Source organism: Ovis canadensis, chromosome 1 (assembly GCF_042477335.2).
Source record: "Ovis canadensis isolate MfBH-ARS-UI-01 breed Bighorn chromosome 1, ARS-UI_OviCan_v2, whole genome shotgun sequence".
Classification (NCBI taxonomy): Eukaryota; Metazoa; Chordata; class Mammalia; order Artiodactyla; family Bovidae; genus Ovis; species Ovis canadensis.
Genome location: NC_091245.1, coordinates 188,758,292 through 188,776,989, shown reverse-complemented (window position 1 = coordinate 188,776,989; position 18,698 = coordinate 188,758,292). Strand labels below are relative to the sequence as shown.

The 18,698-nt window shown below is 42.1% G+C and overlaps 1 protein-coding gene and 1 pseudogene across 1 annotated transcript in view; both read right to left on the bottom strand.

The window, feature by feature from the left end:
* Positions 1 to 477: 477 nt before the first annotated feature.
* Positions 478 to 18,698, bottom strand: part of GTF2E1 (general transcription factor IIE subunit 1) — a 97,896-nt gene continuing 79,675 nt past the window's right edge. Inside the window, exon 6 of the mRNA XM_069554874.1 lies at positions 478 to 901. Within this exon, the coding sequence (XP_069410975.1) occupies positions 874 to 901 (28 nt within the window). The 3' untranslated portion in view covers positions 478 to 873. The remainder of the gene's footprint in view (positions 902 to 18,698) is intronic.
* On the bottom strand, positions 12,372 to 16,385 carry LOC138434469 (RNA-binding protein EWS pseudogene; annotated as a pseudogene).

The following is an 18,698-nucleotide window of genomic DNA, read 5'->3' as shown; positions in this document are numbered from 1 at the left end:
ACTTTCTAAGGCCCACTTGACTTCACATTCCAGGATGTCTGGCTCTGGGTGAGTGATCACACCATCATGATTATCTTGGTTGTGAAGATCTGTTTTGTACAGTTCTTCTGTGTATTCTTGCCACCTCTTCTTAATATCTTCTGCGTCTGTTAGTTCCATACCATTTCTGTCCTTTATCAAGCCCATCTTTGCATGAAATGTTGCCTTGCTATCTCTAATTTTCTTGAAGAGATCTCTAGTCTTTCCCATTCTGTTGTTTTCCTCTATTTTTGCATTGATCACTGAGGAAGGCTTTCTTATCTCTCCTTGCTATTCTTTGGAACTCTGCATTCAGATGCTTATATCTTTCCTTTTCTCCTTTGCTTTTCCCTTCTCTTCTTTTCACAGCTATTTGTAAGGCCTCCCCAGACAGCCATTTTGCTTTTTTGCATTTTACATTTTATTAAAGCAATGATTCTTCAGAACAGTGGTAAAAAGTTATATGCCTTTCAGTCAGAGTTTTATTTGGTGCCAGCAAGACAACACAGATTGAACAACTTACCCATGGTGATATTGGTATAAAAAAAAGATCATTAGAACCTTTGGGATCTGAACAAGACTTACTTTCCATTGTTTTCAAGGAGAATTGCTCTGAATCAAACAGCCCAAACTGAATTGTTCTAAACTGGATGGACAGGGAATTTCTAAACAGCTTATTTCTTGAGACGGTTCAGATTATATAATGTAACTTGAGATACCTAAGAATCATTTTACTTTCATCAAGTTCTGTCTTTTCCTCTTCCCTGGTGTTCTGTGGCAATTGGCTCCTACTTGATTTTCAGCTACTGACTTCCTCATGATCTCACATTCTTTCTTCTTTCCCTTCTATGATCTTCAGTGGAACCTGGTTTCTCTTGATTCCCTGTTGGAACATATATTTTAGGAATGTCATGATTCATGGCATTCTGATACTACAGGTTCAGAAATACATCCATTTGGTAAGATGAGGTGAAAGGAAAAAAACATTGATAGTGACCTTGATAAATGAGAAAATAGAACAATACAATGAAATTCAATAAACAAAAGTCAAGGTAGTTGATTTATAGACCGAGACACAAGTATATAATAAAAACAAGGTAGAAAATGCTGTGCAACTGTGTAGAGCTTTGCAGCTAACACAACAGTTTGCAAAGGGAAGAAGGGAGACATAAATTGCATCCAGAAGTCTTACATACTTGAAAAATTTTAAGAGACTAGTGCTCATCAGTAGTTCACCAGGGATAGGGAAAAAAGGAAAAGAAATAAATTGTCTTAGAATAAAGAATATTATTTTTGGTTGTATACAGCAAAGCTTTCTTTACTATCAGATGGATGAAATACAGAAACAGGCTCCTAAAGCAGACTAAAGTAAAATTTTATTCCTAAAGTAAAATCTCTAATCATTCAATAAATATTTATTGGTATCCTTGGGGAATTATCGTAAAGAGGACAGAAAACTCCCTAAGGTGGAAGATTCAGGTCTTTGCCTGCTTAAAGGAAAGTAGCTGAATGATTCTCCCTGACTTTAGAATACATCCAAAAACATGATTCAGGGGAACTCAGGATTCTAGAAAGTGAATTGTTTAGAGTTGTATGCTGAATTGGTCCCAGGCTATACCTGACTTTCCAAAATAAACAAGTGAAGAGATACCTGTATTTTATATAAGCCCTTCTCCTAATTTTAAATTTGACTTTCCAAAATTGATCTCCATGATTAGTTGCGGTTTGAAGAAATGCTGTTTCATATCAGCATTACCCTCATTCACTACTTGGGACCGCTAACATTTTCTGTCACCAAGTTCATAATGAATATTAAAGATAGAAATAATTCAGCCTAATTAGCATAACAACTAAATAAAAGTAGTCTGTCTTATAGTTTCTAAAACATGCCCTTGTGAACCAATGTTCTATTCCTTTTCCTTCCCTGCCCCTACTACATCTTAATTATAGCTTTAAAGTATCCTGAATTTTAGAAATGCGAACCCTGTGGTTGCATTCCTTGACACAGAGGCCTTGGTGGCGGCGGGGGGGTGGTGGTGCAGGGGGGTTACTTTTGAGGAATGCAAGAGGGAAGACATCCAACAAAATGACACATGACTTAGCTAGTAAGGCAAGAATCATATTTACTATAACAGCAACCCCCACCCCCAATTCAAATTCTAGATATGAGATACCCAAAAGAAATATAATGTGAAATATTACATTGGATAATATATCACATGGATAAACTACATGGATAAACTTTAAATTTTCTAAAAAATAAAAAAAGTAAAACATGTTTTTATTTAACCCAGTATATACACAGCTGTATGGAAAGGAAAGAACAAAGAAAAGGTAAGCCTTCTCTGTGGTATTTGCCCTAGCACTTTACTAATTTTTTGCCCTCTTATCAAACAGGAAAATAGAAAACTTTGAAAAGGCATTAAACAGGACATTGCCACATCTTTGCTTATATGGCACTTTCTCATTCACACCGGATCACTCTAAATAAAATTGCACTATTTCACCATACCACACTCCATTTTCATTGTGCTCCTTTTTCCATTACACTACAGCCTAGAGAAGGAAATGGCAACCCACTCTGATCTTCTTCCCTGGAAAATCCCATGGACAGAGGAGCCTGGTGGGCTATAGTCCATGGGGTCACAAAAGAGTCAGACACAACTTGACAACTAAACAACAAATAACCTTCTAATATGCCATATTATATATTTATTCATTGTCTCTCTGCCTCTGCTATAGACTATAACAGAAGAGGAGAGCAGGATTATGTCTGTTTAGGTCACTAAGGTAACCCAAGTAACTGAACCAGTGTCTGGCATATTCTAAGTTCTCAGCACTGAACCTTCTTCCCAGCCCCATCACTGCAAACAAAGTGTTATACATTGTAGTTACTGAATTAATAATAGAATTAGTGGCCAATGGTATCTGGTTTGTAATGTAATGTGTGGTTTTCTTTTATTGGGAAAGCAGTGGAAAAAGTTGCTATGTTCACCACAGATGATTATCAGCATTTCATCATGGCTTGGAGAGCTCAGATGAGGTTGACATAGCTTCTGCTACTATCAGCAAATAGCCTGTGCATCTGAACCATCAAAATCTAAGGAAAAAAAAAAAGAGGATGACTCCAGAGACAGATTTTGACAACTGTCTAGTTTCTAATTCTAAGTATCTAAGATTTACATGTTGATGGTCTGAGATCAAATTGCCAACATTCGCTGGATCATGGAAAAAGTAAGAGTTCCAGAAAAACATCTATTTCTGCTTTATTGACTACACCAAAGCCTTTGACTGTGTGGATCACAATATACTGGACAATTCTGAAAGAGATGGGAATACCAGACCACCTGACCTGCCTCTTGAGAACTCTGTATGCAAGTCAGGAAGCAACAGTTAGAACTGGACCTGGAAGAACAGACTGGTTCCAACAGGAAAAGGAGTACGTCAAGGCTGCATATTGTCACCCTGCTTATTTAACTTATATGCAGAGTACATCATGAGAAATGCTGGACTAGAAGAAGCACAAGCTGGAATCAAGATTGCCAGGAGAAATATCAATAACCTCAGATATGCAGATGACACCACCTTTATGGCAGAAAGAGGAACTAAAAATCCTCTTGATGAAAGTGAAAGAGGAGAGTGAAAAGGTTGGCTTAACATTCAGAAAACAAAGATCATGGCATCTGGTCCCATCACTTCATGGCAAATAGATGGGGAAACAGTGGAAACAGTGTCAGATTTTATTTGGGGGGGCTCCAAAATCATTGTGGTCATGTATGGATGTGAGAGTTGGGCTGTGAAGAAGGCTGAGCGCCGAAGAATTGATGCTTTTGAACTGTGGTGTTGGAGAAGACTCTTGAGAGTCCCTTGGACTGCAAGGAGATCCAACCAGTTCATTCTGAAGGAGATCAGCCCTGGGATTTCTTTGGAAGGAATGATGCTGAAGCTGAAAATCCAGTACTTTGGCCACCTCATGAGAAGAGTTGACTCATTGGAAAAGACTCTGATGCTGGGAGGGATTGGGGGCAGGAAGAGAAGGGGACGACAGAGGATGAGATGGCTGGATGGCATCACTGACTTGATGGACGTGAGTTTGAGTGAACTCTGGGAGTCGGTGATGGACAGAGAGGCCTGGCGTGCTGCGATTCATGGGGTAGCAAAGAGTCAGACACAACTGATCGACTGAACTGAACTGAGTCTGAATCAAATTTGATGTTTATGCTCCTGAGATTATGGCTTTTTTAGACTGAAATCAATGTGGTTACGGCAAGTAATGAGGCTGAATAAATAAGCAGCAAAACTGCCCTCTGTATGTACCTGTAATAAAACCTCAGTTCAGTTCAGTTACCTCAGTCATGTCCAACTCTTTGCAACCCCATGGACCGCAGTACGACAGGTTTCCCTATCCATCACCAACTCCCGGAGCTTTCTCAAACTCATGTCCATTGAGTCAGTGATGGCATCCAACCATCTCAATCTCTGTCATCCCCTTCTCCTCCCACCATCAATCACTCCCAGCATCAAGGTCTTTTCTGATGAGTCAGTTCTTCACATCAGGTGGCGAAAGTATTGGAGTTTCAGCTTCATCATCGGTCCTTCCAATGAATATTCAGGACTGATTTCCTTTAGGATAGACTGGTTGGATCTCCTTGCAGTCCAAGGGACTCTCAAGAGTCTTCTTCAACACCACAGTTCAAAAGCATTAATTCTTCAGAACTCAGCTTTCTTTATAGTCCAGCTCTCACATTCATACATGACTACTGGAAAAACCAAAGCTTTGACTAGATGGACCTCTGTGGGCAAGGTAATGTCTCTGCTTTTAAATATGCTATCTAGGTTAGTCAAAACTTTTCTTCCAAGGAGCAAGTGTCTTAATTTCATGCTGCAGTCACCATCTGCAGTGATTTTGGAGCCCCCAAAAAAAAGTCTGTCACTGTTTCCATTGTTTCCCCATCTATTTGCCATGAAGGAATGGGACCGGATGCCATGATGTTAGTTTTCTGAATGTTGAGTTTTAAGCCAACTTTTTCACTTTCCTCTTTCACTTTCATCAAGAGGCTCTTTAGTTCTTTGATTTCTGCCATAAGGGTGGTGTCATCTGCATATCTGAGGTTATTGATATTTCTCCCAGCAATCTTAATTCTGGCTTGTGCTTCATCCAGTCCAGAGTTTCTCATGATGTACTCTGCATGTAAGTTAAATAACCAGGGTGACAATATATAGCCTTGACATACTCCTTTTCCTATTTGGAACGAGTCTGTTGTTCCATGTTCAGTTCTAATTGCTGCTTCTTGACTTACATACAGATTTCTCATGAGGCAGGTCAGGTGGTCTGGTATTCCCATCTATTGCAGAATTTTCCAGTTTGTTGTGATCCACACAGTCAAAGGCCTGGCACTTTAATAATAAAGCAGAAGTAGATGTTTTTCTGGAACTCTCTTGCTTTTTTGGTCATCCAGCAGATGGCAATTTAATCTCTGGTTACTCTGCCTTTTCTAAAACCAGCTTGAACATCTGAAAGTTCACGATTCACGTATTGCTGAAGCCTGGCTTGGAGAATTTTGAGCATTACTTTACTAGCATATGAGATGAGTGCAATTGTGCGGTAGTAGAGCATTCTTTGGCATTGCCTTCTTTGGGGATTGGAATGAAAACTTACCTTTTCCAGTCTTGTGGCCACTGCTGTTTTCCAAATTTGCTGGCATATTGAGTGCAGCACTTTCACAGCATCATCTTTAGGATTTGAAAGAGCTCAACTAGAATTCCATCACCTCCACTAGCTTTGTTTGTAGTGATGCTTCCTAAGGCCCACCTGCCCTCGCATTATAGGATGGCTCTAGGTGAGTGATCATACCATCATGGTTATCTGGGTCATGAAGATCTTTTTTGTATAGTTCTTCTGTGTATTCTTGCCACCTCCTCTTAACATCTTCTGCTTCTGTTACGTCCATACCATTTCTGTCCTTTATTGTGCCCATCTTTGTATGACATGTCCCCTTGGTATCTCTAATTTTCTTGAAGAAATCTCTAGTCTTTCCCATTCTGTTGTTTTTCTCTATTTCTTTGCAGTGATCACTGAGGAAGGCTTTTTTTAAATCTCTCCTTGCTATTCTTTGGAACTCTGCATCCAAATGGGTATATCTTTCCTTTTCTCCTTTGCCTTTTGCTTCTCTTCTTTTCACAGCTATTTGTAAGGCCTCCCCAGACAACTATTTTGCCTTTTTGCATTTTTGGGGGGAATGGTCTTGATCTCTGCTTCCTGTACATTGTCACGAACCTCCATCCATAGTTCTTCAGGCACTCTATCAGATCTAGTCCCTTGAATCTATTTGTCACTTCCACTGTATAATCCTAAGGGATTTGATTTAGGTCATACCTGAATGGTCTAGCGGTTTTCCCTACTTTCTTCAATTTCAGTCTGAATTTGGCAATAAGGAGTTCATGATCTGAGTCACAGTCAGCTCCTAGTCTTGTTTTTGCTGACTGTATAGAGCTTCTCCATCTTTGACTGCAATGAATATAATCAATCTGATTTCGGTATTGACCATCTGGTGATGTCCATGTGTAGAGTCTTCTCTTGTGTTAAGTAATAAAACTTAACTATTGCCAAAGATGATGATGCTATCTTTATGCAATAAACAATAACCTCTCTTTAAAGAATGTTCACAACATCCTTAATCCTTGATACCCCTGGGAGAATGTAAAGAGACAGCTGTTATCTTTCTTCACTAAAGAAGAAAACAGAGATGAAGAAAGATATCTTTTGGTTATTCAGTAAGTTAGCAGCCAGATAACAAATCCAAATCTCTGTTATTCTAAGGACACCTAAGACAGACTTTGACTAACAGCTTAGTAATCTTTGATATCTGTTTGAAATAAAGGTCATGTCCTCATTTAAAAGCAATACTAGCCAGGACCCTGAGAAGTCCCATTTGCATAGGAAATCCACAATTAAAAGTTAACAGAAACATACTATTGGCATCCTAGTAGCTTGCTCAGCTTGAACATATGCTATCTGATCCCTTTTTAGAATCCTAAAAAAAACCAATGCTGGAACTTTGGGTGCAGCTTAAAGTACAAACCTAGGACAACTAGGAGCAATGCCCCTATAACTGAATTTGAATGAAGAATTTTTGTAACTTTAAAACAAATTGTGGGCATCCCACTATCATTTTACTGAATTTTATATTACTATAAGGATCACAGATTGAAAAGCCATAAAAATTACTTCATATTTTGCAGATTAATTTGGTCAGGTATGTTAAAATGTCTTCATTTGCCATGGCTAAGGGTCAGTATAAGGGACAGAGTCTTCAGAGACTAATGTTTTCCTGCATTTTATTGTCAGGCAGGTGCTACACAAATGCAATTTCAGTTTCCATTTATGGTTCCATCCTATATTAATCTGATTCTGAAACAAGCAGTGTGGCTGAAAGAAAGTACTGTCTTAAGAATCAGAAGAACAGATTTAAATCCAGCTCAATCACTTGCAGTACAACCTCAGGAAAATAATTCAGCTTCTTTGAGCCATGGATTTTTTTTTATCCACAAAGGGGAAGGGAGAAAATTCTAGATGAAGGGAACCTTATACCCAGAGACCTGGAGGTGAAGGTTATAGAAGACCTTGCGCTTGACTAAGGCAGAAACTAAATATTGGAAAAAGGAAGAAGGTGGCATGGATAAAATTGGATAAATAGGATCAGAATACAGATGTAAACATAACTCAGTAGGTCACTGGCAACCAGAGTAACATGCACACGTGTGTAAAGATTGGCCAAAGGAGTTAGTAATATGCACCAAAGAGCAAAGTGCCTGGAATTGGAAAAGTCCTCAAAAGTGAGTTGCAATAATTCAGATGTGAGGTGAGGAGATGTTAAGTAGCATCATGTTAGAGGGACTAGAAGGGTGAAAATCTGTATAACTTGGTGAGTCTTTCATATACACATACACATACATTAATATACACATGAAAGGAGGAGAAGAATGAGTCAAGGATGACTGCAAGTTTTAAGTCTGGGTGATAGCAAAGATGATGATGTCATACACAGAGAAAGATGATGGGAGAGAAAAAAAGAAAGGGTTTCCAAAATATTGAATTAGAATGGTGATGGCAAGTCATCCATTGGGAAACATTGTTTGAGCTTTTGGTGTATGGACCTGGTGATGTGGACATATCCAGATTAAGTATGATGATGACAGTTGAAGCCATTGGAATAGACGAGCTCCCTTGGTGAATAGTGAAAAGAGCATAACTCAGGATTTAGGATAGAATGTTAAAAAATTAAATATGATTCTGTATGTAAAGTGTTGGGCACCTAGTAAGAAATCAACAAATAGCAGCTTTTACTACAGTTAAGAACATGCAGATTTAAAACACAAGGCAGACAAGGAGCTTTCAAAGGAGAGGGGCATGCATGGCGAACCACAGCAGCACTCCTATCTGATCAGAGAGTTCATTCCATGGTAAGGTGGTCAGGCCTCAATGCGGGGATGCCCCAGGGCTCCTGAGAATCATCTTCCACAAAACTCCTTACCAACTACAAAAAGAGGGCTGAATATTAACAGTTTTGTTGGTAGGTTGAATTCCTAAGAGATATATTAATTGATCATTCAGCCATTACTTGAAAGTGATATAAAATATGACTCACTGATATTTTTTTAAGCCAGAGTTTGTAGGAGCCTACCAGTATTCTTGCCTGGAGAATCCCATGGACAGAAGAGCCTGGCAGGCCACAGTCCATGGGATTGCAAGAGTCGGACATGACTTGGCACCTAAACCACCAACCACCACCACCATTATTAGTATTCTAGCCAGTTAAGATCAACCTTGAGATCATGAAGTATTCTTGCTTGAGTTCAAGGGCAGTTAGCATCACCTGGAACAGGGACTTCCACTTTGTAATATGCCTGCAACATCATGGCCACTTGGCTTCAGTGCTCTGTACCTGGACAGCTCTCTAATCAAGCAGCCCTAACATGAGGTCTCTTAAATCCCACAGTACCCACAGTATCCATATAGGGAGACAGAAAATCAGTCATCCATTTGTTAACATATATTAAGTACCAACTCTGATTCAGGCACAATGTCACCCACATTAAAAAAAAAAATAAGGTCCTAAAAAAAGGGTAAGCCCAATGAATAGACATGGGAGTGGAGAGAAAATAATTAGTAAGAGCTAAAGAGATACAGGCTACTAATAAGATGCCACAGAGCATTTAACTCTTCATCTGTGTTCATAAGCTCCCTCCACTTTGTAGCAGAGAGGACAATCAGATGTGTAGGCTACTTAATCCTAATTTCTGAATTTAAGAAGAAATTAATGGTTCCAAAAAAAGAAGAGTTTTTCCTCTTTTCCTACATCAATCCAGCATGAGCACAAATGTATCTCTGTTAAGGCTAGCAGGAGAAAAGGGGAGGGAGAATATGATTACTGCCAGAACAAGCTCAACAGACAGGAACAGAAAAGAATTTTACTGGCAGAAATTAGAAATTGTTCTTTCTCACTCCACCAACACATAAGTAATAAACGCAGAACTACCTTCTGCTGCCTTTAAAGCTGTGTTACAAAAATGATGCCTCAAGGGATGCAAGAAGAATCTGCCATGCAATAAAACTCTACCACCTCACCTAACACACCTGAAACTATTTTAAAAATATTTAATTTTTGCTCATGAATTTTTTAATATTGACTCAACAGTCTAAGTTAGTTCCTAAATGAGGTAAAACTTTTTGGCCAGAGACCTTTGCAAATCTTCCAGAACAGATTGAAAAGCATATGGTGCAATCTTTAGAATTAATAAAACTATCACTCACACACAGACATATACACACACACACACAAAATGATAGACATACAGGTTAAGTAAATGCTTCATGCATAAAACATGTAATTTTTCAGAAGGTACCAGATATGTATAACAGGATAGTAGGACTCTGCTTTTGGCCAAAGCCCCTGGGATAATGAATGCCAACCACTCCCACATTCCAATGTGAGGTGCTAGATCCCCTAAGCAGGGCTTGCTGTTTTGTAACCGTTAGTTGATCAACCCTTCTCTGCCTAGGAAAATAAGGCTGGGGATGCTGAGTTCTTGGAAACTGAGAAAAAGATTTCTTCTAGAGTGAGTTGTGGAACTGTGGTAGCATTCTCCTTCCCCATCATGCCTACCTCGCAGCATCATGGAGCCCTGAACCCCACTTCAAGCCCATCGAGAGGAGAGTCAGGAGAACACCAAACTTCAGAATGCATCTCCAGATCAACCTTGAGATATCTAAAGGATCAGACGCTGCCGGAAGCATCCTGAGGCAGTAGAATAGAGTACTGCAGCTGGTAGGTAGCTACATCCCCACTGACATCAGAGCCAAAGTGCTTGCTTGCTATAAGTCAGTTGTGGACAACACAGGAAAGAAGGCGCTGGCCTAGAACTGGTTAGAATAGTGTCCAGCAGGATTTGCTATGAGAGACAAGACAACCTTCAGCCAAAGAGGCTCACAAGTATCAACAGCTTAGAAGTTGCAGAGAGGTACCCAAAGAGGTTATCAGCAGCCAGGAGAAGGGGTTACAGTTGAGTATCCACGAAGAGAATCACTGAGGAGGCCACAAAAGCACCACTGCAGTTTGCCTGGGCTTCCCAGGTGGCACTAGGGGTAAAGAACCCACCTGCCAATACAGGAGACTTAAGAGAAGCAGGTGCAATCCCTGGGTTGGAAAGATCCCCTGTAGGAGGAAATGGCAACCCACTCCAGTATTCTTGCCTGGAGAATCCCATGGAGAGAGAAGTCTGGTGAGCTACAGTCCATGGGGTCACAGAAAGTCAGACACGATGAAAGCAACTTGGCACACACACGCAGTTTGTTTGCATCTCTGCCCCAGCCAGAGGAAGTTAAGATCACTACAGTGGTGCTGGTCAGACTTCTGCCATCCCGCTGTCCTCCTGTCTCCCCACATTTCACTATTAAAGGAGCCAGAGCACGCCTAGTGAGTGGAGCAGAAGTAAAGGAAATAACTCACACCCACCTGAACAGCAAGCTTCCAACTGAAGCAGGTCCAAGTTAGGGGGGAAAAGATGATGTAGCTTTAAATGAAGTTCAGAGTTTTTACTATTACACTGGACGAGGCATATTAATTACTCAGCTCAGACTGTTTTAGGAAGTCAAATGACCCGAGGAGACAAGACTTTATGATCTGATTGTGGGCATGTAAGCTATTCAGGCTGCCCAAGAATTCATCTAGGAGTAAAGGAAATGTAACTGCACAAAACACAGGCAGTGAAGAAAAAATACAAAGCTGTTTTCTGATGGCATCCTACTTTTTCCTCTATGTCCACAGGTCCTGCTGAAAGGACAAACCCTAGAGAACCAAGTTTTACCCCTTGTAACTCCACTTCACTCCCAGTTCCTGCCCAAAGTTGATTAGGGAAGAGTATCTGTCCTAAGTCAGCCAAACAACAGCTCAGCCAGAGACTATGAGATGCTCTTGAGCAACACGTTAAGTAGGGCAATCAGTTTCCTTGGCAAGTGAATATAAGAAAAAGAAAACAATGACTATCCTCAATCATGGCAGCTGAAGCTAAAATATTATTCATTCATTCAACAAATATTTTGTGAGGGTACTACCATGCTATAATAAGGAATGAAGTCCCTACTCTTGAGGAGCTAATGTTCTAGTGGGGAATCAGACAAAAAGCAGTTAAAATGAATAAATAAATTAGATAATGACAGTAGTAGTATTGCCATGAAGGAAGTAAATAGAACATTTTGATAAGGAATAGAAGAAGAAGGGACCCTAATCTAGGGTATGGGAAGGGCTTGCTAAGGTGTGATTTTTTTTTTTTAACTGAGATGTGAAAAATGATACAGATCCAGATTTGTGAAGATTCAGGGAAATGGAGAATAGCAAATGCAAAGCCCCTGAGGAAGGAAATTGCTCGGCACACTCCCAGAACTGACAGACGGCCAGGGCAACTAGATCAGAGTGAGGAAAGGGAAAGGTGAGCTCAGAGAGGGAGACAGGAGCCAGACCATGCTGAGATTGGGAGGCCACGATGAGTACAATGTGACCTAGTGAAACAGAGTTGAGACCTGTGTGGACTATGTGAAATAACCTTAAAAAAAAAAAAAGAGCAAAGGAGTGACTATGAGCCATCTAATAAAAAACTATAGCTAACAATTATTCAGTTCTTTTGTGTCTTTTAATGTACTAAAGTTCGGCAAACCTTGCCCCAAAATAGCTAGATACTAAGTATTTGAAACTCCGTTGGTCATACACTCTTGATGACAACTACTTAACCCTACTGTTTTAGTGCCAAAGCTGCCACAGACAATATGCAAAAAAAAAAAAAAAAAATTGCATGGCTGGTTATCAGTAAAACTTTATTTATGGACACTGAAATTTGAATTTTATATGTTCATGTGTCAGGAAATATTCCTTTGATTTTAAAACCATTTAAAACTTTTTAAAAATTATTCTTAGTTTCAGTTCAGTCGCTCAGCTGTGTCGGACTCTTTGCGACCCCATGAACCTCAGCACACCAGGCCTTCCTGTCCATCACCAACTCCTGGAGTCCACCCAAACCCATGTCCATTGAGTCGGTGATGCCATCCAACCATCTCTTCCTCTGTCATCCCCCTCTCCTCCTGCCCTCAATCTTTCCCAGCATCAGGGTCTTTTCAAATGAATCAGCTCTTCGCATTAAGTGGCCAAAGTATTGGAGTTTCAGCTTCAACATCAGTCCCTCCAATAAACATCCAGGACTGATCTCCTTTAGAATGGACTAGTTGGATCTCTTTGTAGTCCAAGGGACTCTCAAGAGTCTTCTCCAACACCACAGTTCAAAAGCATCAATTCTTCGGCACTCAGCTTTCTTTATAGTCCAACTCTCACATCCATACGTGACTACTGGAAAAACCATAGTCTTGACTAGATGGACCTTTGTTGACAAAGTAATGTTTCTGCTTTTGTATACTGTCTAGGTTGGTTATAACTTTCCTTCCAAGGAGGAAGTGTCTTTTAATTTCATGGCTGCAATCACCATCTGCAGTGATTTTGGAGCCCCCCAAAATAAAGTCTGACACTGTTTCCACTATTTCCCCATCTATTTCCCATGAAGTGATGGAACCACATGCCATGATCTTAGTTTTCTGAATGTTGAGCTTTAAGCCAACTTTTTCACTCTCCTCTTTACTTTCATCAAGAGGCTTTTGAGTTCCTCTTTACTTTCTGCCATAAGGGTGGTGTCATCTGCATATCTGAGGTTATTCATATTTCTCCCGGCAATCTTGATTCCAGCTTGTGCTTCTTCCAGCCCAGCATTTCTCATGATGTACTCTGCATATAAGTTAAATAAGCAAGGTGACAATATACAGCCTTGACGTACTCCTTTTCCTATTTGGAACCAGTCTGTTGTTCCATGCCCTGTTCTAACTGTTGCTTCCTGACCTGCATAGAGGTTTCTCAGGAGGCAGGTCAGGTGGTCTGGTATTCCCATCTCTCTCAGAATTTTCCACAGTTTATTGTGATCCACACAGTCAAAGGCTTTGGCATAGTCAACAAAGCAGAAATAGATGTTTTTCTGGAACTCTCTTGCTTTTCCATGATCCAGTGGATGTTGGCAATTTGATCTCTGGTTCCTCTGCCTTTTCTAAAACCAGCTTAAACATCTGGAAGTTCACAGTTCACGTATTGCTGAATCCTAGCTTGGAGAATTTTAAGCATCACTTTACTAGCATGTGAGATGAGTGTAATTGTGCAGTAGTCTGAGTATTCTTTGGCATTGCCTTTCTTTAGTCCTGTGGCCGCTGCTGAGTTTTCCAAATTTGCTGGCATACTGAGTGCAGCACTTTCACAGCATCATCCTTCAGGATTTGAAATAGCTCAACTGGAATTCCATCACCTCCTCTAGCTTTGCTCGTAGTGATGCTTGCTAAGGCCCAATTGACTTCACACTCCCAGATGACTGGCTCTAGGTGAGTGATCACACCATCGTGATTATCTGGGTCATGAAGATCTTTTTTGTACAGTTCTCCTGTGTATTCTTGCCACCTCTTCTTAATATCTTCTGCTTCTGTTAGGTCCCTACCATCTCTGTCCTTTATTGAGCCCATCTTTGCATGAAATGTTCCCTTGCTATCTCTAATTTTCTTTCTTTTTTTTTTCTTTTTACCATTTAACTTGTTTTAATGTTTCTTCACAAATGGTGAAAAATACTAAAGTACAGACAAGGAATAATCATAATGTTGTGGCCAACATTATAAATATGGAATTATAAATTTAAAACATTTTCTGGTTTAAAAAATAAATCTGGTAGTCAATGCATTTCTGCGGGACTCTGCGTCTAGTAGGGCCGGTCTCTGCGCTCCTGACGGTGCTCGCCTTTATCCATCTTTCCAGGTCCTCCTCGCCTGCCTCGTCGTCCTCCCATCTGTTCCATCAGTGGTCCAGGGGGTCCCCCAGGGCCACCTCGTCTTCCACCACCAAAGCCACCGCGGTCCATGCCCCGGCCGCCACGGAAGCCACCTCTGTCTCCACCACGGCCGCCTCTGAACATTCCACCGGGACCCCCGCAGTCCATGAGGCCACCTCTTCCTCCCCGCATGCCTCCAGGGCCACCTCTGCCGAGGTCACCGCCCGGGGGCGGGAAAGGTGGTGGGAGGAAGCCTTCAGGCTTTGGGGCCTTACACTGGTTGCACTCTGTTCTCCAGGCGAAGTTCTGGTTTCCACAGCCCGGGCTGGAGCACTGCCAGTCTCCAGCTCGGTGCTGGACGTTTCCTCCTCCAGATGGGTTCCCCCGGGAACCACGGGGCCCTCTTGGTGGGAAGCCGCCTCTGTCTCCTCCACGGCCTCCCATGCGCCCCATGGGTCCTCCAAGACCTCCTGGGCCCCCTGGACTTTCTCGGAGCGGCGGCAGCATCCCCCTGCCCTCGCGCGGTGGCATCCCGCCCCGCATGCTGTTCATGGGCGGCTTCTTCCGAGCAAGAGACACTTTAAGTTTGCTCCCTTGGAAATCTTTGCCATCAAACCACTCGACGGCAGTTTTGGCAGTTGGTGGGTCTTCATAAGACACTGTAGCATCGCCTTTGGGCTTTCCTGTTTCCTTGTCCAAGTAAATATGGATCATGGGTTGTCCAGTCCTCTTGTTCATCTTAACGCCTCCACACTGCTTAAAGAAGTCGACCAGATCATCGAGAGTCACACTGTCACTCAGTCCTTGCACGTAAATGGCACTGTTGTCATAGTCTTCATCTGGATCTACAGGTGGGCCTAAATCAAGATCTGGTCCTTCATCCATGGGTCCACCAGGCTTATTGAAGCCACCTCGCTCTCCAGCGCCCATTCCACCACGTCCTCCTCCCCGCCCACCTCTGTTCATGCCTCCACGATCAAATCCCCCTCTTCCCCTGCCCCGGTTATCAGGGCCACTCATGCTCCGGTTCTCTCCTGGCCCGGAAAATCCTCCAGACTCCTGCCCATAAACACCCATGCTACTGGGGTGGTCCTGTCGGAATGAACTCTGCTGCCTGTAGCTGCTGCTCTGTTGACTATATTGACTTGGAGCCTGGCTGTAGGATCCAGTCTGGGGGGGGGGGGGGGTGGGTAACTAGTGGGTGGCTGCTGCCCATAGCTGCTTTGCTGGCCATAGCTACTCTGCTGCCCGTAGCTGCTCGGCTGCCCGTAGGTGTTCTGCTGGGAGTAACTGCTCTGATCGTAACTAGTCGGCTGCATAGAGGAGTAGCTGGTAGGAGGATAGGATGGTGGTGCCGAGACTGGCTGCATGGGGTAGCTCCCAGGTACCTGGGGATAACTGTAGTTACTCTGTCCGTATCCTAGGCTGGGCTGGTTGTAACCCCCTGTGCTAGATTGAGGTTGACTAGTCTCAGCGGGTTTGTTACCATCCTGCAGTCTTGCGGGCGCGGTGGCTGCTGGCTGCTGTCCATAAGCTGGGTAGGCAGGCTGAGTACCATATGCAGGCTGAGCTGCATAGGAGGCCTGGGTGGTCGTAACCGTGGCAGTGGTGGTGTCGTAAGCGCCAGTGCCGTACCCCTGGACAGGCTGACTGTACGCCTTGGGGGGCAGCTGGAGTTGAATATCCAGTGGGAGGCTGTCCATAAGAAGTTGCATAGGCGGTCTGCCCATAGGTTGCAGTGGTCTGAGCCTGGGTATAGCTGACATCAGTGGGCTGTCCATAGGTTCCATAACTTTGCTGCCCATATGCCTGGGTAATCTGTGCATATCCTTGAGTGGGCTGGGCAGTATAAGCGCTGTAGCCCTGCTGGGCTGCAGCTTGGCTGTATGTACTATAATCCGTGGAAGCCATTTTCTCTCCTTCCTTCTTGTTCTCTCAACGTCCGTCTCCCTCTCGCTGTTCCTCTAGACGCCTCTAATTTTCTTGAAGAGATCTCTAGTCTTTCCCATTCTGTTGTTTTCCTCTGTTTCTTTGCACTGATCACTGAGGAAGGCTTTCTTATCTCTCCTTGCTATTCTTTGGAACTCTGCATTCAAATGGGTATATCTTTCCTTTTCTCCTTTGCTTTTCGCTTCCCTTCTTTTCACAGCTATTTGTAAGGCCTCCTCAGACAGCCATTTTGCCTTTTTCCATTTCTTTTTCTTGGGGATGGTCTTGATCCCTGTCTCCTGTACAATGTCACAAACCTCTGTCCATAGTTCATTAGGCACTCTATCAGATCTAGTCTGTTAAATCTATTTCTCATTTCCACTGTATAGTCATAAGGGATCTGATTTAGGTGATACCTGAATGGTCTAGTGGTTTTCCCCACTTTCTTCAGTTTCAGTCTGAATTTGGCAATAAGGAGTTCATGATCTGAGCCACAGTCAGCTCCCAGTATTGTTTCTGCTGACTTTATAGAGCTTCTCCATCTTTGGCTGCAAAGAATATAATCAATCTGATTTCATAACCATCTGGTTATGTCCTTGTGTAGAGTCTTCTCTTGTGTTGTTGGAAGAGGGTGTTTGCTATGACCAGTGCGTTCTCTTGGCAGAACTCTATTAGCCTTTGCCCCACTTCATTCTGTACTCGAAGGCCAAATTTGCCTGTTACTCCAGGTGTTTCTTGACTTCCTACTTTTTCATTCCACTCCCCTATAATGAAAAGGACATCTTCTTAGAATGTTAGTTCTAGAAGGTCTTGTAGGTCTCCATAGAACCGCTCAACTTCAGCTTCTTCAGCGTTACTGGTCGGGACACAGACTTGGATTACCGTGATATTGAACGGTTTGCCCTGGAAACAAACAGAGATCATTCTGCCATTTTTCAGATTGCATCCAAGTACTGCATTTCAGACTCTTGTTGACTATGATGGCTACTCCATTTCTTCTAAGGGAACCCTGCCCACAGTAGTAGATATAATGGGGGCCTTGAAAAACAAAATTGTGTGCAAGATTGGTCTATAAGCCATAGTCAGTCAATCTCTATTCTACATGCTTTACTTGCAATTAATTCTTGTAATATCTCAACAACTCTGTAAGATAGTTACTAATAATATACTCCCTCCTGGGCTCTCCAGGCAGCACTAATGGTAAAGAACCCACCTGCCAACGCAGGAGACGTAAGAGACATGGGTTTAATCCCTGGGTTGGGAACATCCCCTGGAAAAGGGCATGGCAACCCACTACAGTATTCTTGCCTAGAGAATTCCATGGACCAAAGAGCCTGGTAGGCTACAATCCCTAAAGTTGCACAGATTGGACGACTGAAGAGACTTAGCACACACACACATGCTCCCTTCATAGAAGAGGAAAGTGAGGCAAAAGTTATCACAGCTAGAAATTAGCAGAACCAAACAAATCTGATTCTAGATTACATGCTGTTAGTTTTGCAATCTTGTCTTGTGCTAATAAATAATTCAAATTTAACATATTCAAGAGAAGCACTTTTGGAATGGTGGAATAAGAAATGATAGAGTAAAATTCCATTCCTCCATAAAAGCAAACAGAACACTAGCAAAGAGAATATTTGAAATCAACTTTTCAGAACTCTGGAAATTAACCATACTTACTACAATCTGAGAAGCATTTATTTAAGAAAAGTGGACAAATCTTGGTAAGGATGATGAGTTTTAAGTTGCCCTATTCCCAACTCCCTCTTCCCAGTTCCTCAGTAGACTTCAATATTAACAGCCTTGTGAACACAGTAGCTGTGAAAATCAGCCTAATGGCCAATGGTAAAAAAAATTCAAAATTGATTTGGAATACTCCTATATGAGAGAATTATCATTGTAGTACTTGTTTGATATCTCCTTGGAACCCCCAACTCACAGGTCTTTATTTGATCTGGCCCAGAGCCCATTCAGTATATATAGCCTTTACCCTGGGGCATCTGTCAAAAATAATTCATGGTGATTGTTTAATGAAACAACTTTCTGGAGGGAAGATAATTACTAAGACAAATAAGAGGTTGTCAAAAAACCTAAGAAGAAAAGCTGGGGAATAAAATATCCTTAGGGGGCTTTGAAAAGCTGCAACATATTCTTAAAAATCTAGAAAGCTACACACATGCACAAGGCTCTGTGCATGCCCAGAAAAGGCCTGAGAAGGTTCTAGTATATTGATTTCGGCTGACATTGAGGTTCTACATAAATAAGAAGTGAGGGATAAAGCAGAGTTGTGAACTGCCAGGGAGTTGAAGGTATGCCCCAATACACACACATAGCTCACTTGCAAAGGTTGC